The 25,324-nt window shown below is 47.2% G+C and overlaps 1 protein-coding gene across 6 annotated transcripts in view; it reads right to left on the bottom strand.

The window, feature by feature from the left end:
- The window catches only part of LOC120399959 (XK-related protein 6), a 121,657-nt gene that overhangs the window by 19,001 nt on the left and 77,332 nt on the right, over positions 1-25,324 (bottom strand). For 4 of the 6 annotated variants that reach the window (XM_039528241.1, XM_039528242.1, XM_039528243.1 and 1 more), the window contains exon 2: positions 4,967-5,163. In XM_039528241.1, the coding sequence (XP_039384175.1) occupies positions 4,967-5,150 (184 nt within the window). In that variant the 5' untranslated portion in view covers positions 5,151-5,163. Of the gene's footprint in view, positions 1-3,547; positions 3,723-4,382; positions 4,567-4,966; positions 5,164-25,324 lie in introns of those variants that run through there. The other 2 variants (XM_039528245.1, XM_039528246.1) reach the window with 2 other exon arrangements.

The raw sequence follows: 25,324 nt of genomic DNA, 5'->3' as shown, positions 1-25,324 counted from the left end.
ACATTTCAGCCTCTGGATAGTTCGTAAATTGTTCTGTGCCACTATTCATTATTGTGTGTTATAGTTTACCAAAGGATACGTTTACACTGCACAATCCCCCACCACCCACCCCCGCCAACTAGTCTCAGAGCCTGGGTCAACTGACTTGGGCTGGTGGGGCTTGCATTACAGGGCTAAAAAGATCAGTGCAGCTCATAGACTCATAGACTTTAAGGTCAGAAGGGACCATTATGATCATCTAGTCTGACCTCCTGCACAACGCAGGCCACAGAATCTCACCCACAGCTGTCCTGGAGGACACTGAAACCCGGTGAGGATGGTGGGTCTCACTGGGAACATCTACACTGCTATTTCTAGCCCTGAAGCATAAGCTCAGGTCAGTTGACCTGTCTCAGGTCAGAGCTCCGTGACTCACTGCTGTGGGGGAGGGGGTTGCAGTCTAGACTATAGGGGGAGGGATAGCTCAGTGGTTTGAGCATTGGCCTGCTAAACCCAGGGTTCTGAGTTCAATCCTCAAGGGGGCCATTTAGGGAACTGGGGCAAAAAATCTGTCTGGGGATTGGTCCTGCCTTGAGCAGGGGGTTGGATTAGATGACCTCCTGAGGTCCCTTCCAACCCTGATATTCTATGATTCTAAGTCACATGGCATGGTTACCACACCCTGGCAGGATGACTGAAACTTTTCAACAGGAGAATGAGGACTGGCAAAGAATGAATAGAGACTAGCAAATGTGGCTATTTGCCAGCACAGATGAAGACTTACAAATAACAGCTGTTATCCAGACATTCATGTGAACAAAGCCTCGGTCGCACAACTGTTTGCAAAGAGGGAAGGACAAGGTATGCGAACAGCCTTTTGGAAAAGTAAGTTTGCGAACGCTTTATCTAGAATTCACGCAGCTCCAGTCTAAACATGCAAGGACATAGCTTTACCGCAGAATTAACTTTGGCTTGGTCTACACTTAGAACTTATACCAGCTAACCTTTGTCAGTCAGGGGCAGGGGAAAAACCACACCCTTGGCCAACAGAGCTATACCAACAACCCCCGCAGTGTAGCTGCAGCTATGCTGAGAGAGGAATGCTTCTGTTGACATAGCTAATCTCATTTGGGGGTGGCAGGGTGTTCCTATTGCAGCAGAAAAACTCCTGCTGTAGGTGTGCACTGACTCTATCCTGTGGGGCTATGTCAACGTAGCTATACCGGCACAGGCTCTGTACCAGCTCTTACGTGGATGTTGCCCCGAACCTCCCTGTCATCCACACATGAAAACCTCTCACCTTTAGTGGTGCTTCCGACCCAGGCTAACGGGCCTGGCTGGGGATGTACATTAGAGCCCGGGAGCTGCTTTCACTCAGGCTGGTAACCGCTCACTTTGCAGCGAGGATACAGGCTACATCACTCAAGTGCGTACAGTCCTCCAGTGCCTTCCCTCTGTTCCCACCATGTGTCCAGAGGGACAGACAAGTTCACCCACAATTCACTGGCAAAGAATGATAGAGCGGCTCAGCCGACTGCAGCACAAAGAACCATGGGATATGCCCCCAGAAGTCCCAGTGACACCCAGGGGGAGTGCAGCACCTGTGCACACTTAGGGTGTCTACATTACAAGTGCTACAGCAGCACCACTGCAGGAACCCTACTGTAGCACTGTAGTTTAGACAGTACAGTGACAGAACGGGGTTTTCCATCACTGTAGTGAATCAACCCCCTAGAGAGGCAGTAGCCAGGTCAACTGTGGGGTTAGATTGACCTAAGTACCGCATGCAGAGCAAAATTTTTCACAGACCTGAGCGAGGTACTTTGGTCGACCTAAGTTTTAGGTATCGATCAGGCCTCAGTAACTTGGGCAGGGCTTTGCAATGTGGCTGCACACACCTGGGCTAGGCTAATCCGGGTGCAGCTCACCTGGGCTGACTCTGCAGTGAAGACATACCCGCAGTTTAGATGCTTAAGTAGTCATTTAAATGCCTTAACTTTTGGCATTCCGGTTTGAAAAGTGGACCATGCACTTGCTGTAACTCTTGCTGTTCACTTCTTAAATACACATTAGGTTACATACTATTTATTATAGGAGAAGTATAGTGCACGTACCACATAATGTCCCATAGATTTCAACAGGGTGTTGCAAAATTAAGATTTACACTGAAAATCTCCTTTTGGATTAACAGCAGCAATTGCCAGAGTTTTGCAAGATAAGGCTACCCTCAATAGACATACAGTGCTACTTGTATAGAATACAGTAGCCTTGGTCAGATAAATTCCCAGCAAAAAGTTTACACAAAGTACTCATGACATCAACGGAAGGGCATCAGTGGTTTCTCTAAATCCTATTAAGTCAAGAGGAACCACATGAGAAATTAAATATAAAAACTGCTTAAATGCAGATTTGCTTGGAAAGTATCTAGATAGAAATGTCAACATCTTCTCTTTATCCCTTCATCCATCCAGGTGCTAATAGAGACCCCATCATTGTAGGAGCCAAAAACCACAATACACCTCTATCCCGATATAACGCTGTCCTCGGGAGCCAAAAAATCTTACCGCGTTATAGGTGAAACCGCATTATATCGAACTTGCTTTGATCTGCTGGAGTGCGCAGCCCCTCCCCTCCCGGAGCACTGCTTTACCGCGTTATAGCCGAATTTGTGTTATATCGGGTCACGTTATAGCAGGGTAGAGGTGTAATCTTAGGGCACTGTGGGGTTCTGTGCTTATGGCATTTCAAATGTTTACCTGGGAATCTGAAAGGCAAGCTGGGTTATACATCACCAATAATCAAGGAATTACAGGCTAAATCTCTGGTTTAGTGTCAAACCCCCTTCCCAATGTGTCTTCAGTCATACCTGCTTGCTCTATCTACTGACTACAGTTAGTTGCTGTCATTAGCACTGTACCGTCAACACAGCTAACGGAGAGTGAGCAGAGTCTCTTCAGACTCTTGCATTAACAACCTCATCATTTATTAAGGGATAAATCCTGGTCTCACTGAAATCTACAGGGGGTTTGACACTAACTTTGCTGAAACTGAGATTTAGCCTGAAATTCCTTGATTATTAGTGATGCATAACCCAGCTTGACTTTCAGATTCCCGGGTAAACATGTAAGGTTGGAAGCTAGAAAAAGCTTTTACAGTAGTTGTAAATGAGGTAGATCCGATATGGAGTCATTTGAAATGCCATAAGCCCACAGTGCCGTTTCTAGAAGGCACTTTTCAGAGTACAGTGGCACTTTCAAGTAGTACCAATGGTTTGGCTGAAGCCTGAAAGACAGAGAATTTAGCACTGATCTTACTGTTGCCTCCTCCACTACGCTCAGGTATTGCTGCACCAGTAATAGGGAAGAGTCACCCCACTTTTGCCAGGCTACTTAGGCATAATAGGGTGGGTTACAGAATGGCAGCCTTCTAGTGAGGCTATGCACTAAGAAGGGACTCTGAAAATAGCAACATCTGTCTAAAGCCCTGTGCAGAGAAAAGGGTGTGGCTAGGCCATGGAGGGACCTGGAACCAGCTGCCTTCCCTCCTATATGGCTCAGAAATGACTTACCAAAACAAGAGGCCAGACTCCAGCCGTGGCTGAGCAGCTGATCCGGCTAGATGGCCATTTCAGAGAAGGAGGAGGTGGATCTTAGGACAGCATGGAGAGAGAATCCTTCCACGTATGTTGTCAGGGGTACACAGGGGTTGAGTCGGGATTTCCAGTGGATTCACAGCCTACAGGACTAATCCAAGTGTGGATGATGAAGCATGGCTCCCAAAAAGCCACACAGGTTTGGGAGTAAGTGATCACATCCCATGTGAATGGGAGGGGGAAACAGGGGCGTTTGCTGACAATTTTGTTTATGGGCCCATGGCAGAATCAAACCCAGTTTACCCTCCCAGAGGTGGCTTGAGTCTGCAGCACTAACAGCAGTAAAAAACTGTAGTCAGCAGATAGGAGTCAAAAATCCACATTGAGCAAGATGGTGACCTTTTCTACACAGTCACTTTTTAATATTACCTCCCTTTCCTTTGGTTTTTGTCTCTAAGACAAATCTTGGATGTTACTTCCTTGATGGTTTCTCTTTGTATTTCATTTATTTTTCCATGGTAATGTGCTTGAGGGGAAAAGGTGTATACAACTGGATTGAGAAAGTGCCAGCCAATCTTGTACCTTAGCAAGCAATGTGGCATGCTTAGCAAACTCCTCGTTCACCAAGCTTTGCAGTGCAAATGTTAGCAAAACATGCAGCCCACTCAATGCAGCATACTGGTCAATGGAGTTGAACCACTTATGCCAATGGTGAATTTGGTCCTGCATCTACTAAGGCTATTAAGTGTTGCTTAGAACAGGTTTTGCGGTCTGTATATACAACGCTTGGCATGAAAATGGCAGCACTTACCGATGGTTAGCACACATGGTGTCTGAGATAATACAGTTTCCCCCTATTATTAGACTAGTTCAAAACTGTGGTACCAAAAAGCGTGTTTGAATTCATGGCAAAAGTTGACTTTTTAAGGATGGCCACCTTGTCTGTATCTATGAAACGTAGTACTTTATATAGCACTTTACACAGTCCAAACACGGCACAAACATTTACCAGTTAATCCTCACAACACCCCTCTGAGGCAGACACGTTTTATTGTGCCCACTATGCAGGTGGGAAGACTGAGGCAGAAAAAGGTTATGTGATTTGCCCAAGGCTACACAGCAAGTAAGTGGCAGTGCCCGGAGCAGAGCTAAGGAATTCCTGGTGCCCAGCCTTGTGATCATTCCTCACGACCATGCTGGTCTATAAGAGACTGAAGTAGCAGAGTATTTTTTCCAGCAGCATAAGCAGAAATTTACTGAGCAAGTGCAGCATGGAGCTGAAACGAATTTTGTCCAAAGTGCCAGCACCTTACACGACAGGTTATGTAGTGCGGTCGGTCAACAAAACATCCAACAGAGGCTGAGAAAATGGACGTGGGCACGAGGGCCACTTACATGGTAATGTTTCTGCACGGTTCTTTTGGATCATTATGCAGAGCTGTAGCACCAGTTGGGGCGCGCTCTCCAGGAAAGTCTCCAGGAGGCGCAGCATGTTTACGTCTGCATACTCGTACATCATAGCCCAGTAGAAGCGCCGCTGGTGTTCCTTCCGCCTCTGGCTCTGGATCCCCAGGTACATGGTTCGGATATACCTGCAGCACAGGGAAGGAACAAGCCGACCATCAGTCATTGGCAACAGCAGCTGAGAGGGGTCAAATAGCAACCAACGGAATTAGAGCCAGTAGGCCAGTAAAGGATAATAGTTCAGAGCAGGAGGGGAGAGCTCTTTATATACCCAGTCGTGTTCTATGTAGAGCTTTCTCTGGGGCCGGTCCAAATGAACTCCCACAAGATCTAAAAAGCACCTCAGACCTCACCACTTTCTGTACAGCCAAGACTTCAGTAGCCAGCGCCCAGCCCAGCAGACATAAAATAAACCAATCCCGAATAAGTCCATTCAAACAAACAAGCAAAAAAGAAACCTCGCGCAGTTTTCCCATTGGAGAGAAAAGTGCAAGAGAGGAAATCACACATGTCAAAAGCTAATCACATCATTTAATGCACGGCTGGCCGTGCTCAGATACTAGAGTGACCGGGGCAGTATAAGAATGAGAACAAAATAGAATAGTCCTGGCAGAATCCTCCCCTTCTCTTCAGGCAGGCAAGTCCTAATATTTGCTGACTAAAAGCCACCTTAGATGCTTCCCAAGAACCCAATGAGCCAACTTAATTTCCCTTGGCTGGAGCAGCGTGCAGCCGCATTCACCTTTAACTCAGAGGAGTGGCTTGCAAAGACTACAGGTCAGAGCGTGCCAGGGAACTCAGGTCAAGACGCAGCTTTGGATTAAGACATAGCATCACATCCAGGGACCTAGATCTGCAGCAGGCTGCACCTCCATGTTAAATGTGAGAGCGGCCGCAAGTCACGCTGTAGAACTCCACTGGCCAACCCTGGTCTTAGACAGATTCAGCAGAAAAAAACCATTAAAAACAAAATGCAGATTATAAACTACTCAACAGTGGCTCTTGCAGTCATTTGAAATGTGCCATCTGAAAGGGGTTTTTCCTTCTTTATATGTTTTGTGACTGAACTCCTACCATGGTGAATTCAGGAGTGTTTCTTTTCCCTCTGAAGGGAAACCAAATGCTTGAAGAGAGAATAGTAGTGGAAGTAATTTTGGGGTTTTTTTTTTGAGGAGGACTGTGTGACAGATTTGGAGCTGCTTGGTAATAATTGGTGAATTCTGTATATTGACCTGGTTACTGAGAGGAGATGTTTATTGTGTGAATATTTTGGTTAGTATTATAGGGCGCTGTAGGGAAAAACAAGCAGGAAGGGGAAAAAATGGTTTAAACATAAGCCATTTTCAGCACTTCTGAGAGTTGTTAAGAGATGAAGCCAGGACAGGAAAAGGCCCCCCAAATACAGAAGAGGAAAAGAACCGTGGCAGGTTTAAAAGGAACACTCGCAGGGGACAGAGGAGGGGGATAGTAGTTGTTTGGAGACACAGCTACCTTCTGTGGGTATCTGAAGAAGGTAGGGCCTGCCCAGGTTCCTGTCAGGGGCTGGCGACCCTCTAAGTAAGACGTGTGCAGATTGCTGGTTGTTTGAACAGCCGTTTCCCTCGAACAATCGAAACGATTTGTTCCTACTGCTAAAATAGACAACAATGGTCACTGCAGAGCACTGATCTAAGACACCCAAGGGGAAGAACTGCTGGTGCCAGAACTCAGATGTGAAGGGTAAGGTCGGTTGATAGACAGGGTACAGAAGCCTGGGAAAAACTGAAGAATTTCACCTCAGGAGAGGCAAAGGCATCAGGTCTAAGACCTGAGGGGGTGCACTCAGAGGGTGTGTCTACACAGCACACTAAGGGCTAGTCTACACTTACGAGCTTGGTCGACGCGGTGAGTTCGACTTCTCGGAGTTCGAACTATCGCGTCTAATCTGGACGTGATAGTTCGAACTCCGGAAGCGATAGTTCGAACTCCGGTACTCCACCACTGCAAAAGGCGGTGGCGGAGTCGACCTTGGAGCCGCGGACTTCGATTCCGCGTCTGGGCTGAGTGAGTAGTTCGAACTAGGGTACTTCGAATTCAGCTACGCTATTCACGTAGCTGAATTTGCGTACCCTAGTTCGACCCCGCTTCTTAGTGTGGACCAGCCCTAAGCCTGGCCTCCTGACTCAAGTTTGGGCCCAAGGTCCCTTCCATCCACACACAAATCAGTCTGACTCAGGTCAGCAAGTACCCAGGTCTTAGGACCTTGCGGTGGGAGGGGGAGTTAGAGCCCGAGTCTTGCTGTGATGTGGGTCCAAGCTCTGTCGTTCTGCAGTGTGCAGGCAGCTCAAGTAGGGTTGCCAACTTTCTAATCACACAAAACCAAACACCCCTGTCCTGCCCCTTCTGAGGCACCCCCCTCACCCCATCCCCCCATTGCTCGCTCTCCCCCACTCTCACTCACTTTCACCGGATTGAGGCAGGGGTGTGGAAGAGGGTGAGGGCTCCAGCTGGGAGTGTGGGCTCCGGATTGGGGCCAGAAATGAGGGATTCAGGGTATGGGAGAGTGCTCTGGTCTGGGGCAAAGGGTTGGGGTGTGGAGGGGGATGAGGGCTGATTCCCAAATATTTCAGGGAATATTTCATTTCATTTATTTTAAAACTGGTTTCCCTGAACTTTGTTTTAGTTCCATAAATACATTTCTCTTTATATTAGATCTGGTAAAACCTGTTCTTTGTCTGCATACAAAACCTCTACCTTTTGCACTGACGCTAACTGATTAGGCACCTTAATTTTGAACGGTACAATCATGATAAAGCCTGGACTATACTAAAAAGAGTTATATTGGTATAACTACATTAGTTAGGGATGTGATTTTTTTACCAGAAGCCCTAGTATAGATGCAGTTATACTGGTATAGAAGGACCTTTTCCTAGTACAGCTAATTCGCTTTCTTGAGCCAGAATTAACTATACAATAAACACTGTTATACCAATACAGCAGCATCTACATACGTTTTTGGGAGGGAGAGGTGTTTCCTGCTTTGACTATACTGATATAGTTAAAGAAACCCAAAGAAAAGAAAAACTAACCAGGTAATTTCACCCCAGATGTGTTGTTGGCCTAGATTTTCAAAAACAGGAGCCTAAAGTTAGACTCTGAAACCTATATTTAGGCACCAAAGTAAATGGCCTAATTTTCAAAAGTGTTTTGCGCTTTTGAAAACCACACTATTTATTTAAGAGCCTAATTATGCATCCAGGAACCTAACTTCAGTCTCCTATTTTTGCAAATCTTGGCTAATATTTTAAATACAGGTCCCAACAGGACATCGCAACATATAACTAATTTGGGGGAGGGTTTAGAGACAACTTTCTTTACACACAAATAGAGCTGGCTGTTCGCTTTGCTCTGGCAGACGTCCCAGACTTCCTGCTGGCACAATTACCGTCTTCATTACTTACTACTTAAGCTGCAGTAGCACCAAAATGGGCCAGGTAAATTCACTACAGCCCTGCCTCCAAGGAGCATTTTTTTTAACAAGTCAGAGCCATACGCCCTGAAAACCAGAGAGTTAGTCAAACAGCATTTGATTGGGGCTCCAAAACTGCTCCCTAAGGCAGAGAGGACTTTCACTTCCCAACCTAGGTGCCTTCTATACACTCTCATTACTTAAGCAGGGCCAGGACTTGGACAGGAGACCAAGAAGTATCAAATTCTGGTCTCTCTACTTGTGTGACAGGAATAGGCTGAATTGTGTTCTGTTACACTGGTGTCAATCCGGAGTGACTCCGTTGACCACAGTGGAGTTATTCTGATAAATTAAAGGCAGGATCTGGCCCCACAGTGCTGCTGTGTGTGTCAGGTGAGCAGGTTTGGCTCCCTGTGTAAGGGAAACCCAGGTGTTGTAGGAAATGATGCGGGTGATGCCCCATGTAGGGGACAAGACGACTTAGATAACATGGAGATGAGTGCAGCATAAATGCTTGGAGACTAGATTATATAGATGGCCATTTATATAGACAGACAGATGCTCTGAATATCTGATCCTACAGTCTTTGCTCATGAGTGGTTCTTTCTCAGGCAAGCGGCTTCAATTTAAACCAGTAAGGATTCTTGGTATGAATAAAGCTTGAGCAGTAACAAAGCAGAGTGTCAGCATAGTAATGCTGTCTCTTTGGTAAGACATACCGCTCAGGTCCTGACTAGTGGTGGTAATTAGCTCTCCCGTAGAACCCGAAGCACTGAACAGCACTGCTGCCCACATAGACTCTGGAGATCAGGAACTGCAGAGGCCCTAGGAGAGCTGAACGTGCTAGAAACCTTGCAAAACATTCAAGCCACCACCTGCAACACAGACCCACGACCCCACTAGCTCGTGAAAGGCAGCCAAGAACGATGGAGCCCACTGCTAATGGAAATGATCGCCACCCCTTTCAGAGCACTGAACTGGCCATCCTCCCTGAAAAATACTAGACCTCGCCCAACCCTGAAGACATCCACACTCAATGCAGAAGATCTGCCCAGCTGCTCCTTTGTTCTCCAGACTCCCACCCCTGTGCAAAAATCAACCAGAAAAGAGCAGCAACCAAGCTTCAGCAACATGTAACCTCTGCCAAGCCCCTGGCTGCTTCCCAACTGGGCTTCAGACTGTGGCACAGCAAGAAGAAAGCCTTGGTCCCCCTCAGAGAGGAACTTCTCCTGGCACTAGATAAAAGCCATATCCCAATGATCACACTACTCTGCTCCTGTTCCCTTAAAGCTTCTCCTGAGGGGTCCCATGGGGATCCATCCTTCCTCCCCTTCTCTTCAGTATCTACTAGAGCCCACTTGGAGAGGTGGGGTGGCACCATAGGCCAACAGTATGTCAACAACTCCCCGCAGTTCATCTCATTTTCCGTGAACGCGACCAGCACCATCCCGAGGCTGTCACATAGCCTAGAGGAAATTGGCACCCGGATGAAGAGCAGCTGGCTCAAACTAAACCCAGGCATGGCAGAAGCAAGGAATTCCTCCAACAGAGCATCTATGAAACAGGGAGAGGAGAAGGACAGCACACTCCCTGAAGTCCAATATGTCCTTCACCATGCTATTTACCTGGGAAATGATACGCTAAGAAATCCCTAAGACAGACAGCCAGACAAAGTACTACTTTCCACTGTCTGTCATTTATAACCGGATTCCACTATATTTGCATCTAATAGGTTGGGCTGAACTGACTTCAATGGCGCTACGTTAATTTACATCAGCTTAGAATTTGGCCCACCGTTTTTCATCATAACGAATTTTTAAAAAGTCTAATAGAAAGATATGGCAACAGGGAAGCAAGATGGTAAATTAAATAATTACTCTACTTAAAAACAAAATCAAAGCTACAATTAATATCACGTGCAGTGTGAACATTTTGTGCATGGTTACAAAGCTTTGAGCAATCATTAATTAGGCTCAGAGAATTATTATTTATTATTTGTATTATTGCACCATCTAGGAGCCCCAATCATGGACTCAGACCCCATGCTGGATGCGGTACAAATACAGAACAAAGAAGACAGGGATGTCGGAGGCTATTGATATTTTCAACTTACAGTCTGCAAAAAACCATCCCTATTAAAATAGTAAAAATAATTGTTTTTCATTCTGTCCTGAACTCACTGCAATGGGCTTGGCTGCACCGAATCGGGTAGTTATTTCCAAGCACTGGATATGCTTGGATATGCTGGATATGAGTCAACAGTGTGCCCTTGTTGCCAAGAAGCATTGCCAGCAGATTGAGGGATGTGATCATTCCTCGCTATTCGACACTGGTGAGGCTTCATCTGGAGTACTGTGTCCAGTTTTGGGCCCCACACTACAAGAAGGATGCGGACAAATTGGAGAGAGTCCAGTGGCGGGCAACAAAAATGATTAGGGGGCTGAAGCACATGACTTATGAGGAGAGGCTGAGGGAACTGAAATTATTTAGTCTGCAGAAGAGAAGAATGAGGGGGGATTTGATAGCTGCTTTCAACTACCTGAAAGGGGGTTCCAAAGAGGATGGATCTAGACTGTTCTCAGTGGTATCAGATGACAGAACAAGAAGCAATGGTCTCAAACTGCAGTGGGAGAGGTTTAGGTTGGACATTAGGAAAAACTTTTTCACTAGGAGGGTGGTGAAGCACTGGACTGGGTTACCTAGGGAGGTGGTGGAATCTCCTTCCTTAGAGGTTTTTAAGGTGAGGCTTGACAAAGCCCTGGCTAGGATGATTTAGTTGGGGATTGGTCCTGCTTTGAGCAGGGGGTTGGACTAAATGACCCCTGAGGTCCCTTCCAACCCTGATATTCTATGATTCTGTGATTCACTGTAATGTTATAACAGTGTAACAGCTCAGATCAAAAACAGGCCATAAGCCATTGATCTCTGGAACTGTTCTGATGCCTACACGATCCTCTATATGCGTACACTTCTGTGCACATCTCATATCGCTGCCATGTCAAAACCAAACAAGGACAACATAAGAACTCTGGGGGGAAAGCATTTGCAGTGGACCATTTCCTCCTTTAATCTGATCCAGCTTCCATGTACACTAGTCATCACAGCCACAATTTTCAAAAAGTGACGAGTGATTTGGGCTGCCGTATTTCTGATGAGCTGTGCTTTCTGAAGTTCTCCAGTTCTGCACCCAAAAATGGAAGCATTCAAAACCATTGGGTACTTGAGAAAAATCTGTATTTTTTATTTAAAAATTTATATTTGAACTCCAAAACCTCAACAAGAAGCCTGTTCATCACGCTTTATAAATTCATCTGACATAGTCCCTCTCATATACAGCATCCTCTGTTCTGTACTGCCCAGTAACCTTGTCTAGCTTCATAGTATAATTACCCTTAGCTCAATTAATTGCTTTAATCACCTATCACTTAAGAGTAAACAGTGAATAATCATAGAATAATAAGACTGGAAGGGACCTCGAGAGGTCATCTAATCCAGTCCCCTGCACTCATATCTAGACCATTCCTGAGATGTGTTTAGGTTATTTGTCCAGAACACCATTGAACAGAAAACAAGCTGGTTTATACTTTAGAGACTCCGAGGGTACGTCTACACTGCAAAAATAGCCCCATGGCAGCAAGTCCCAGAGCCAGGGTTAGCTGACTCAGGAACCTGGTGCTTCAGCTACAGTGCTAAAAATAGCAGTGTAAATGTCCTAGCGAGGGCTGGAGCATGGGCTCTGAAACCTATCGTGAGGTCTGGGTCTGAGAACCCAGGCTCCAGCCCAAGCGAGAATGTTTACACTGCTATTTTTAACTCCGTAGCATGAGCCCTGTGAGCTTGGGTCAGTTGTGCTGGGCTCTGCTGTGGGTTTGGGGTTTGTTTGTTTTGCAGTGTAGATGTCCCCTGAGGGGTTTAAATCCTGCAAAACTCAATCGTTCCTCTGCACTTTCCAGGATTGGACCTGTAAATTACTCAGAGCTGGAGAGCCACCTGCAAAGTTTTGCTGCGCACTGGATATTATTTTCTAAATTTCTACAATTCATTACTTTAGACATGATATTTTCAAAAGAGCTCAGCACTGGCCAACTCTGCCCCTTCTGAAGCCAAGGAGAGAGCTCTGTTAAGACAAAACTGCAGTTTTTCAATATATGTCCTATAGGTGACAAAATCATATGTGCAAACATGAAATGAGACATTTTTGCAGGAATAACTATTTAACTTGATTTAGTTGGGATTGGTCCTGCTTTGAGCAGGGGGTTGGACTGGATCACCTCCTGAGGTCCCTTCCAACCCTGAGATTCTTTGATTCTATGAACTTCCATTTGTTTTCAAGAAATATTATTTTCAATCTATAATCTGGTAGAGATAATGTTTTACTGATCCACTGCTGTGGAAACAGCAAACAGAGGACAGGCAAACAGAGGGACTTTCAGAGAGGGAACTGTCCGAGAGGCACTAAGGTGAGTGCTGTATTAAGGGGGCTCTGTTGTGAGCTGGTGGGGTGAATATCCGAGTGTCTGTCTGCTGTGACCCTTGGTTTGACTGGAGCTAGTTGCAGGGACTGTTTGACCGCGTGTTTGTGTGTCTGAAAAGTGGGAATTGGGAGTGCTTTGTTCCAGGTGAGCCTTGAGTGGTTGATTGGAGGGAAGGCTTTGAGCCGGGCCACCTGCTTTGAGCCAGCAGTCTTATAAAAAAGCAGCCAGTTGTGAACCAAGTGAGCAGTGAACAGATTTCACTCCATGCATCTGAAGAAGTGGGTTTTTTACCCACGAAAGCTTATGCCCAAATAAAGCTGTTAGTCTTTAAGGTGCCACCAGACTCCTTGTTGTTTTTATGAGCAGAGGACAGGGAAACATAGGGAGTTCCCGCAGAGGTTTTTTTGCCTTTCAGGCTTCTGTGAGCAGTAAATACAACATCTGAAGAGGCCCTTAGAAGGAAGACATGGATAGTGAGTGATCAGTTGTTGTGACCTGCACAGGATGTGCCATGTTTGTCTTTTCCCAGACGATAGAAGAGACTTCGTCTGTACGAAGTGCAAGCTGGTATCCATATTGGAAGAGAAGGTTAAAGGTCTAGAGATCCAAATATCAACTCTGCGTTGCATCAGAGAAAAGGAAGATTTTCTGGACAGAAGTCAGCTTTTGGTGACTGCAGGCACAGCATGCTGAAGAATCTGAGAGGGCAGTGCATAACAGGGAAGAAAATTGGCAGCATGTGACTTCCAGAAGAAGAAAGAGGAGAACCAATGCAGGTAGAGGTAAGAGACTGTTTTCAGGCTCTCTGCACAGGTACTACGGAGGAGAATGGTTTGGAAGAGTTATCTGAGGGAAGAGATCAGAAGGAGACCCCATCGGCCAGAAGGCATGGGATGCATTGTCCTAGGGATAGGGGTTCCACGAACACCGCTCCCAAGAGGAGGAAATGGGTGGTGGTGGTTGGAGACTCCCTCCTAAGGGGGATGGTGTCATTCATCTGCTGTCCAGACTGGGAAATTTGAGAAGTGTTCTGCTTGCCTGGAGCTAGAATTCAGGATATGACTGAGTGTCTGCCAAGACTGATCAAGCCCTTCGACTGCTACCCCTTCCTACTTCTCCACATGGGCACCAACAATACTGCCAAGAATGACCTTGAGCGGGTCACTGCAGGTTACATGGCTCTGGGAAGAAGGATAAAAGGAGTTTGAGGCGCAAGTCGTTTTTGCGTCCATTCTCCCTGTTGAAGGAAAAGGCCCAGGTAGGGACCATCGAAATGTGGAGGTAAATGCGTGGTTACGCAGATGGTGTTGGAGAGAGGGGTTTGGATTCTTTGACCATGGGATGTTGTTCCAGGAAGAAGGATTGCTAGGAAGAGATGGGATCCACCTAACAAAGAGAGGGAAGAGCATCTTCGCAGGCAGGCTTGCTAACCTAGTGAGAAGAACTTTAAACTAGGTTCGCTGGGGAATGGTGACCTAAACCCAGAGGCAAGTGGGGAAGTGGGATACCGGGAGGAAACACAAGGAGGAGGGTGCAATAGGGGAGGCCTCCTGATTCATACTGAGAAAATAGGTCAATTGGCTAGTTATCTTAGATGCCTGTACACGAACGCAAGAAGCCTGGGAAACAAGCAGGAAGAATTGGAAGTCCTGGCACAGTCAAGGAACTATGATGTGATTAGAATAACAGAGACTTGGTGGAGTAACTCACATGACTGGATCACTGTTGAGAGTCTTTGGGTTAAGTTTAGAGGCAAGAGCAACAAGGGTGATGTTGTGGTGGGCCTCTGCTATAGACAACCAGACCAGGAGGATAAAGTTTGTCTACTTCATCCTCCTGGTCTGGTTGTCTACAGCAGAAGCCCACCACGACATCTGTCTTTGGACAACTAACAGAAGTTTCCAGATCACACGCCCTGGTTCTAATGGGGGACTTCAATCACCCTGACATCTGCTAGGAGAGCAATATAGCAGTGCACAGCCAATCCAGGAAGTTTTTGGAGAGTGTTTGCGGGCAACTTCCTGGTGCAAGTGCTGGAGGAACCAACTAGGGGCCATGCTCCTCTTGATCTGCTGCTCACAAACAGGGAAGAATTGGTAGGAGAAGTAGAAATGGGTGGCAAACTGGGCAGCAGTGACCATGAGATGATCGAGTTCAGGATCCTGCCAAAAGGAAGAAAGGAGAGCAGCAGAATACAGACCCTGGGGTTTAGAAAAGCTGACTTTGACTCCCTTAGGGAACTGATGGCCAGGATCCCCTGGGGAGCTAATATGAGGGGGCAAGGAGTCCAGGAAATCTGGCTGTATTTTAAAGCACCCTTATTGAGGGCGCAGGAACAAATTATCCCGATGTGCAGAAAGAAGAGCAAATATGGCAGGCAACCAGCTTGCCTTACCAGAGAAATCTTTAGGATCTGTCTACACAATTAATCTCGAGCGACCAGGATTGCTGGAAGCTGAATACCCTGGCAAGGCAGAGGACCCATGCAATACAGAACCCCTTTTCCAGACTGTGGTAGGAAGTAGCCCAGGGAAACCAGACTTTGGTCCTGTTTTGCGGTTGGAACCCAAGTCAGCATGTTTCGGTGAGATCCCTGCTGACCCAGTGGTAGAGCCCTGCACCACTCTCAGGGCCCTGGCTGGGACCTGGTGGAGTAGGGTGGGTCTGGGTCCCCCTATCCTCTGCGGTTGCCCTACCCCTGAGGTGGCTGCCTACTCACCTTAGACCAAGAGGCCTGCATTTGTCTGCTGTGTGCCTAAGCCAGGAGGACAGGCATTAGACTGCTTGCTGCCCTGCCCTGCCTGAGGGTGAGAGCTACCTAGACTGCTTTGCTGTTCTGCCCTACCCTGCCCAAGGGGCCTCAGACTCTGGCACTTGATTTGCTAATTCCCTGATGCTGGGCAGTGCCCCAGTGACGTAGTGAGGCGCTGCGGCCTCCCATTGAGCCAGAGGGGGAGGCCAATTGCTAACCCAGTACAACATCAGATGTGTCCTTTAATGCTCTGCCAGTATGGCTAAGGTTAACTTTAAATAAGGTCTTTTACACACAGCATCACCTAGTGGCTGTACAGTAGAATACAGTTTAAGATTCCATTACAAGAGCCACAAAATATTGAAGGTGGATGATGACCTGACACTGTGTTGTGGTGCTTGCGTTGTTCTAACCCAGGGATAGCTCATCATCACCTAGTGGCTCTCTGCAAGTCAACCTACACCAATAGCTCTGTGATTGATTTGGAGCTTCCTGTAATAATTTATGAATACTATAGGTTTATCTGAGTGTTGTAAGGGGGGCTACTGTATGAAAACAGAGTTATGTTAAGAAGAAACTGACAGCTTGCAGCCAGGAAGGAGTACAGTGGCCTCAGATAGTCATCCCTCTAAAAACACTTAAGAGACTTAGGAAGGAACCATCAATTGCACACAGGCAAAATGGGAAATGACTGCCTATGAAGGAGTACTCTGGAGAGGGATCTGGGGGCTATAATGGATCACAAGTTAAATATGAGTCAACAGTGTAACACTGTTGCAAAAAAAAGCAAACATCATTCTGGGATGTATTAGCAGGAGTGTTGTAAGCAAGACGCGAGAAGTCATTCTTCTGCTCTGCTCTGCGCTGATTAGGCCTCAACTGGAGTATTGTGTCCATTTCTGGGTGCCACATTTCAGGAAAGATGGGGACAAATTGGAGAAAGTCCAGAGGAGAGCAACAAAAATGATTAAGGGTCTAGAAAACATGACCTCTGAGGAAAAAACTGAGTTTGTTTAGTCTGGAGAAGAGAAGATGGGGCGTGGGGAGGGGCATGATAACGGTTTTCAAGGATCTAAAAGGTTGTTACAAGGAGGAGAGTGAAAATTCGTTCTTGTTAACCCCTGAGGATAGGTTAAGAAGCAATGGGCTTAAATTGCAGCAAAGGGATTTAGGTTGTACATTAGGAAAAACTTCCTAACTGTTGGGGTGATTAAGCACTGGAATAAATTGCCTACGGAGGTTGTGGAATCTCTGTCATTGGAGATTTTTAAGAGCAGGTTGGACAAGCAACTGTCAGGGATGGTCTAGATAATACTTAGTTCTGCCTTGAGTGCAGGGGACTGGACTAGATGACCTATTGAGGTCCCTTCCAGTCCTACACCTGATTCTATGGGTCTTTTGCTTTGAGGTTCTGGCTCAACTCCCTGTGGAGCTCACCAGACTGGCTTTGGGCAGCAGGTCCAAGGCTGTGAGCGGAGAGAACAAAGAACTTTGGCTGAATTTAAAGACAGGCCTTCAGGGACTTGGGGAGAGAGATTTAAGGGGACTGACTGAGACCACAACCTCAGAGGTTGGGAGTCTGGGGTAAGATAGGCCTGCCTAGCGCAGTAGGTATAGACCATTTGTTGTTTTAAAAATCCTTTTATCTTAGCTTTGTTCCTACTGTTTAGACTAAGCAATACTTTGGTTTTAAGAAGGCTGGTTTGGGTCACTGTCATTAGTCACAGGCTCCCAAAGGGAAGTACCACAGGTGTCTGAACCCATTTGGACCTGTAGGGCTCGATCCACACCCAGGGTGCTGTAGCCCAAGGCCTGGTCACAGGATCCCACCCTGAGAGAGGTGAAGGCTTGGGGCCTGAGGGAGGTGCACTCAGACCCTAGGGAGGGGTCAGGGCTGCAGCCAGCCCTATCACCCTGACAGGCTCACAGTTCTCCATCCCTATCAGGAGCAAGGACGGAGGGGTGTTTTTTCTCCCCCTCTGGCACCTTTGCTCAGCATGGGGAAGCTCTCCTGCGACGGCTTCTCCACTCACATTTGGTCTGCGATTAGGGCGACCAGACATCAAGTGTGAAAAATTGGGACAGAGGTGGGGGCGTAATAGGATCCTATATAAGAAAAAGACCCAAAAATCGGGTCCGTCCCTATAAAATCGGGACATCTGGTCACCCTATCTGCGATTAGGCAGCGAGCGAGGCCAACAAGACCTGCAGACTGCATAGCCGGGAGCAGGGAACAACGCTCCATTCTAGAACCATGGGCTGAATCTTAGCATTGTCCCATTTGATTGTTTCATGCTCACGAGTAATTTAAAAGATCAGAACAACAATAGCCACAAATCAGACACACCGCTGCTGTGAAGGAGATCTCGGGTTTGGGAAACGGGAGGATTAACAAAACCACATATGCCTTGTGCATTCCTGTCCCCAGGCAAGCTCTCCTGGCACAGAATCTGGGTTTCCTGTTGCTTTCCTTAATAGAACCCTTAGTGGAAAAGGGCTTTGATTTGGTTGAAACAAAGACACATGGCCAACAGTTGCTGTGCTTTGAGCAGTAACTCCAAAACAATAGACAGACACGCAGCTCTGCTGAAACCTCCATCTGCAATGTTCATCCTTGTTTAAATGCATAATGCTGTAACAAAGTCACGGTCACTTAGGAATGGCCCCGTGCAGATCATGCAGCTTCATGGCACAAAAAGGAGGAGGTGGGGACTAGTGGAAGATAAAATTCAGGTCCTCCTTCTCTAGAAGCACAAGCCTCTACCAGTGGAATTAAAGGAGAATTCATGTTAGCTGCCAGTAGCCTAGGGACTAGAACTGGTTGCTATTTTTCATCAAAATTTTTTCCAAAGAAAATGAAAACATTGGGTGGGTGGGTGGAGTTGGCCCTTCTCCGCCTTGTTCAGTGGGAAAAAAAGGACAGAAGGGGATGGGCGAGAGACAAAAACATTTTTTTTGGTTCCCTTTAGGTTTGTCATCAAACCTGAAAAATCTCATGACAAGTTCCAAAGTAAATGAAAATATTCCGGTTTTCTTGAGAAGTATCACAGAAAACTTTTCACATGTTTCTTGAAGCTCTAACAAGGACCATGATGCACAGTTTAACATTTTTTATTTTGGACAGTAGAGGGCAGCAGTACACAACTCAATTCATTAGACTTTCACACTGCTGGCCGTGGGTTTTGAGTTCAGGACCTTCCGCTCCGAAACACACCGGCCACTTGATTAGCCGAAGGGGTTGCTCTGTTATCACACACTGGCTGTGTCCACACTAGGGTGATCAGAAAAATCGGGATGGGTGTGTGTTTGTGCGGAGGGGTAATAGGCACCTGTGTAAGACAAAGCCCCAAATATCGGGACAGTCCCTATAAAATCAGGACATCTGGTCTCCCTACTCCACATTACACTCTGGGGGTACGACTGCTGCACATGCAGACATACCTGAGATAGCTTTGATGTAGCTAGCTCCAGTACCACAGCACTGAAGCCCGAGAACAGACTTCTGCATTGGTTAACTGCCGAGTAATTACCCAGGGTTTCAGGTGGGCTTGGACAGCCTCCACTCAAGATTGTGTTGCTGCAGCTTCACTGCTCCAGTACCTGGGCTAGCTAGATGAAAGGTGGCTCGGGTACGTCGACACAAGTTGCAATCGCATCCTAGGACTGCAGTGCAGACGTACTCTTAGGGCAAGTCTAGACTGGAGGTTTTGCTCCTGCCTGAGCACCAATGAACTCGACTTAGCTAACGTGTCTGTAAAACAGTCCAGACGCACCACAGTGTTTGCGGTTTACACTCGGCTGAGTCCTAGGCTAAATCATGAATGTTTGTGTCTTGGAACAAATGTTTGCTGCATGTCTAGAGTAACCTTAATGGATGTGCTAGCCGACTGGCAATCAATTCATCCCCATTAAAACAGGAGCAGAACCTCTGGCGCAGGCATACTGTTAAAGAAACACGCTCCCCTCCTAGCCACATGGCCTATTTAATCTCTGATAGAGTTCCCTGCCTAGGCACGGAGCTCCCTTTCCCACTAGTTGGAGTTTCATACAAGCAGGCAGAGCATACTACCAGAGTCCAGCTCACACGAGAGGAGGATTATCAGTGCTGGAGAGACAGCGCTCCTATATGAACTGCAGGATTTCTCATACTCCAGTAGAGGGCGGTAGACCGCACATGCATATGCTAATCACGTCCCTTCCCCTCCTCCCCAGCTAGGGTGACCAGACAGCAAATGTGAAAAATCGGGTCGGGGGTAATAGGAGCCTATATAAGAAAAAGACCCAAAAATCGGGACTGTCCCTATACAATCGGGATATCTGGTCACCCTATTCCCAGCACAAGTGACAATAATGCTCAGGTTCAAGACAGGGTCGCTTAGGGTCCAGCCAAAATCGGCGGGTGCATTTCTGTAATGATCCACAGCTGCATGCCATGCTCATTGACACTGCAGCCACCCACTCCCGCTAACAGCACATCGCCGCGTTAGACACCACACACACACACACACACACACACACACCGTACTTGCGTCTAGCAGCGATGAGCCAAATTCAGCCCGGGGGCCAGGCCACTGAAGTCAGGGAGTTCCACCGGCGATGAATGTGTCCCCGCATTTTGCCATGTTTATAGTATACAGAAATCAAATGGTGTGGCTGGCTGTGAAATCCTGGAAGGATGGGCTCAGATCACAGCTATTTTTAGCTTTGCAGAAGCAGGACATATATTAACAGCGGCTTGGCTCACGTTCTGGAGTCACACAGCAGAGTGATGAGCATCCTTCCCAGAGAACCACAGAGAATCACAGCAGGTTTAGCCCTTGACACCTTAGGGCAGCAGATAGCACCATCCAGAGCCTATCTTGATTTATACCAGGGGTAGGCAACCTATAACACGCATGCCAAAGGCGGCACACGAGCTGATTTTCAGTGGCACTCACACAGCCCGGGTCCCGGCCACCAATCCGGTGGGCTCTGCATTTTAATTTAATTTTAAATGAAGCTTCATAAACATTTTAAAAACCTTATTTACTTTACATACAACAATAGTTTAGTTCTATATTATAGACTTATAGAAAGAGACCTTCTAAAAACGTTACAATGTATGACTGGTCCGTGAAACCTTAAATCATAGAATCAGGAGGTCATCTAGTCCAACCCCCTGCTCAAAGCAGGACCAAACCCAACTAAATCATCCCAGCCAGGGCTTTGTCAAGCCTGACCTTAAAAACCTCTAAGGAAGGAGATTCCACCACCTCACTAGGTAACCCATTTCAGTTCTTCACCACCCTGCTAGTGAAAAAGATATTTCCTAATGTCCAACCTAAACCTCCCCCTCTGCAACTTGAGACCATTACTCCTTGTTCTGTCATCTTCTACCACTGAGAACAGTCTAGATCCATCCTCTTTGGAACCCCCTTTCAGGTAGTTGAAAGCAGCTATCAAATCCCCCCTCATTCTTCTCTTCTGCAGGCTAAACAATCTCAGTTCCCTCAGCCTCTTCTCATAAGTCATGTGCTCCAGCCCCCTAATCATTTTTGTTGCCCTCCGCTGGACTCTTTCCAATTTTTCCACATCCTTCTTGTAGTGTGGGGCCCAAAACTGGACACAGTACTCCAAATGAGGCCTCACCAGTGCTGAATAGAGGGGAATGATCACGTCCCTCCATCTGCTGGTCAAATCAGAGTGAATAATGAAGACTCGGCGCCCTACTTCTGAAAGGTTGCCAACCCCTGATTTATACAGCGCATAGCCCAAAGGAAGCCAAGGGGCACCGTGGAGTGCAAATGGGAGGAGAATTTGTCTCCCTGTATTTTTGTTTCCATTTACACTTAGAAGGATGAACTGTAGCCTTGCTCCCCATGGTCATTAAAACAGTCACATGGTATATTGCACTGGGCAGCACTGAGATCCTCTATTCCGACCGGAGAGGCAGGGATCATCTACTAGAAAGGGCGGGAAGATGGGTCGTGCCATTGCTGGGTTGGGGGGAGGGCAGACATACAAGCAGAAAAGTGGAGACTTGTACCTTGGAAGTGGAAAGTGCTGGCCTGACCTCTAGGTCTTGCCGTAGAGGAGCCATTTTTTGGGCTTTGAGGAACATAAAATATTTCTGTGTCCTACTGTCCCTCTGCCGTCAGGTTTTCTAGCAGGTGCCTAAGTGCTGGATTTAGGTGTTTGGATTGCAATCAGCTGAGAGATTCTGCAAGATTTTTGGCTGGAAGATGCAACACAAAAATAAATGGCATGATCAAATGTCCAATCCGGGAGCAATTTGTCACCGAGCAAAGCTGAAATACCATGTTTGCTATGGTTAAGGTCCAATTTTAAGATCTTATAGGATGCCCATGCTGAGTTCAGACATCCTCCCTGAGTCCTGTGCACACCAGACGATAGTCCAGTCAAACCTCAGCATTATTGATCCTCCAGTTACCTGTACCTCATCTGGCTCCAAACACACCACAACATTAAAGCCACAGCTAAACTGCACCTGCACCTGTACCAGGGCAACCCCGCTTGGCTGGGGAGAATCCATGAATGATCATTCTGCCGGGCTGCAGAGCAGACTCCAGGCACAAAGTTAAAATTCAGCTGTGCCCTGGCATCTGTGGAGAGGAGGACACACACGGCTGCAATGAGGATGGGTGACCATGCAAGGAAGGGCACGACGACACACACTTGCTCAAACGCATTGTCCATTTCAACATGCGACTAATCGTAAAGAATCGCAATGTTCATTTCTCAGCTGTTTTCTTTATTTAAATGAAGGTCTTGGTGAGAAGCACTCTGTGGAGCTGTGCATTTCTCTCTCTCTCACACACACACACACACACACACACACACACACACACACACACACACACACACACACACACACACACACACCCCTGCACATTAGCTCCATCGCCTATCCACGTCAACATTTGCCAGCTCTTGACTATTGATAACTCTGCCTCTTTGTCTTACTCATCGGCCATTCCTAGCCAGAGGAAAGCTCGGGTAAGGTTCCAAAGTGTGTACATCCTCTGTTCTTTGAGTCCGTTCTAAGCCCAGCTACCCACCCTGCACACAGACACTGTGTTGCACTGCGGCATCACAGGTCCTTTGGCTTTTCAGTCATTTGGTACCAAGCTAACCATAAAAGTCCGATCAGATCCTGAAAGCATATGGCCCGATTTTCAAAGGCCAGTATTATACAGTAAAGCACAGAGCACCACAGCTGGCTGGAGAGAAGACAGCACTTTTCTACATTATATGGGCTCTCAACTCAACTTAAGTGTGCTTAAGCCAGTAGAAACATCTAGTTCACATGGGGGATGCTTAGAGACTTTAACACAGCCATTAGTCCTTGCCAAGCCAGCATTGCATCGCCACTCCCAAACTTGTGAGTAAAAAAACAGATGCCTGCTTGAAGATCGAAATGATCTGTGCACTTGGAGTATATTTTTCAGCCACTGGATATCATAGAATCTCAGGGTTGGAAGGGACCTCACAAGGTCATCTAGTCCAACCCCCTGCTCAGAGCAGGACCAATCCCCGACTAATCATAGAATATCAGGGTGGGAAGGGCAGGGCCGGCTCTACAGTTTTCGCCGCCCCAAGCAACGGCCGAATTGCCGCCGGACAGCGGGGGCAGTCCCTGTGCCCTTAGGGCGGCAGGCGCGTGTCCCCGGCGGCGGCAATTCGGCGGCAGCTTCTATATTTAGCTGAAGCCGCCGTGGACAGCTGAACATAGAAGCTGCTGGCGAATTGCCGCCACCGAGGAAATGCGCCTGCCGCCCTAAAGGCGCACGGACTGCCCCCGCCGTCCGCGGTGGCAATTCGGTGTGCTGCTTTGGGGCAAAAACACAGGGACTGCTGCCCCTTGCAGAATGCCGCCCCAAGCACCAGCTTGGAATGCTGGTGCCTGGAGCTGGCCCTGTGGAAGGGACCTCAGGAGATCATCTAGTCCAACAGGGGATGCCTGTGTGCGCTGCAGAGAGTTTCAGACAGGGTGTGAACATTGGCAAATATGGAAGCCAAAGCTGGAACTCATCCTGTGGGGGCCGGCTGATGGCTGTAGTTGTAGCTATTTTCTTTAATAGATGCCTCCTGGTTAAGCAAGAGTGTGAGTCTCTATCTTGTGACGCAGATGGACACTTTCAAGTGCTCATGAGTAGAAAACAAAATCAGACACTTCTGTTTAATTGACAAGGAAAGGTCTACCTTGCCTGGACATATAAAAGCCTTGCAGAGATCTTGCCTTTAAAGAAAGCATTTGATGGCATCTCTTTCCCACCATTCATTTGGATGTAGCTGATTTTCCTCTCTTACAAGCTGCAGTGACCAGTGTGTGCAGTTTATCTAAGTGACACAAATACAGCCAGAGGACCTGTACACCAGCCGAGTGAACAACATCTGAGCTAAGAGAGGGTGTTGAATCCTGGGGTTTCGCCCAACAGGCTAGTGTTCACGCGCAGTTAGCTGCAGAAATTGAGGCGGAGAGGTTAAGTGACTTGCCCGAAGCCACTTAGGGAGTCAGTATCAGAGCTGGGATGAGAACTCAGGAGATTCCCCAGCTCCCTTTCTCATGCTTAGATCAGTCCCCGCTCTCTTCTGAAGTGCCTGATCCAAATGACGATACGTCTTTACTTTTTTGCACAGGCTCTCTTGCCCTCCTGTTAACTGAACTGCCTTCCCAGCTCAGCCAAATGCTCACTGCATGTAAACCCTCTGACTAATGGGGGAATTCTGTGCAGCTGACCAGAGGATTTTTGCATCCACACTGATGAGAGTAAATGCTTAGACAAGGCACATCCGTGAAACACTAATAAATTGCTGTGCACATTGACCTGAAGTCACCACTAAATAAGCTTCACTTGCTCATGTCCTTTATGCACCTTCCACTGGCTTCGCTCAGACAGAGTTTCTGCTTGGATAAGCAGAGGAGAGGAATTCTCCTGCACCTAAAGTTAGGCCAGTTTAAATGACGTGAGTGGACTACTGATTTCCTGAATGAATGGATCTCCCTCCCCTGAAGAATGATAAACGCCTCTGCTGTTTATTCTCTAAACACATCTCCAAAATACAAACTCAAGTCCTCTTCCAAGTGGCGTTAGCATCTGATTCCCCTCTGGTTAATGCCTCCTTTGCTCCTGCTGTCTGTGATGTGCGAATGCAGACCACAGAGGGTAGCGTGTGGGCTCTAGTTTAGAATTGCCATACTCTCAAGGCAACGGGGAATGCAGGGCATCCCCCGACAGAAATCCGCATTGCCAACTGGCTGGCTAGTTTAAGGCTGTGTGAGTCCACAGAAGTTACCCGTTTCGTTTGCCTCAGGCCTAAAGGGTCTTCATCTCCCTCACCCCGGCCCTGCTGCAAGCAGAGACTTGAAAGCTACCCCTTTGCGTTAGACTGATGACAGAAATCAGCTTGTCCCTAGAAGCCATGACGAATGGGATCCTCTGTCCTTTCAACCTAGAGGGCTGCCAAACCCTCTTGTCACCAGTAATGTAATTTGACAAAGATTTCATTGTTCAGCGCTAAGCGGAGAGTAGCAGCATGCAAAGCAGCTTTGGAGCAGCTACTCTGTGCCGGGAAGGTTTGTAGAGACAGGGCACTGAGCGTGCTATAAATAC

Source organism: Mauremys reevesii, linkage group 3, assembly GCF_016161935.1.
Source record: "Mauremys reevesii isolate NIE-2019 linkage group 3, ASM1616193v1, whole genome shotgun sequence".
Taxonomy (NCBI): domain Eukaryota; kingdom Metazoa; phylum Chordata; order Testudines; family Geoemydidae; genus Mauremys; species Mauremys reevesii.
This window is presented reverse-complemented; position numbering and strand designations above follow the sequence as displayed.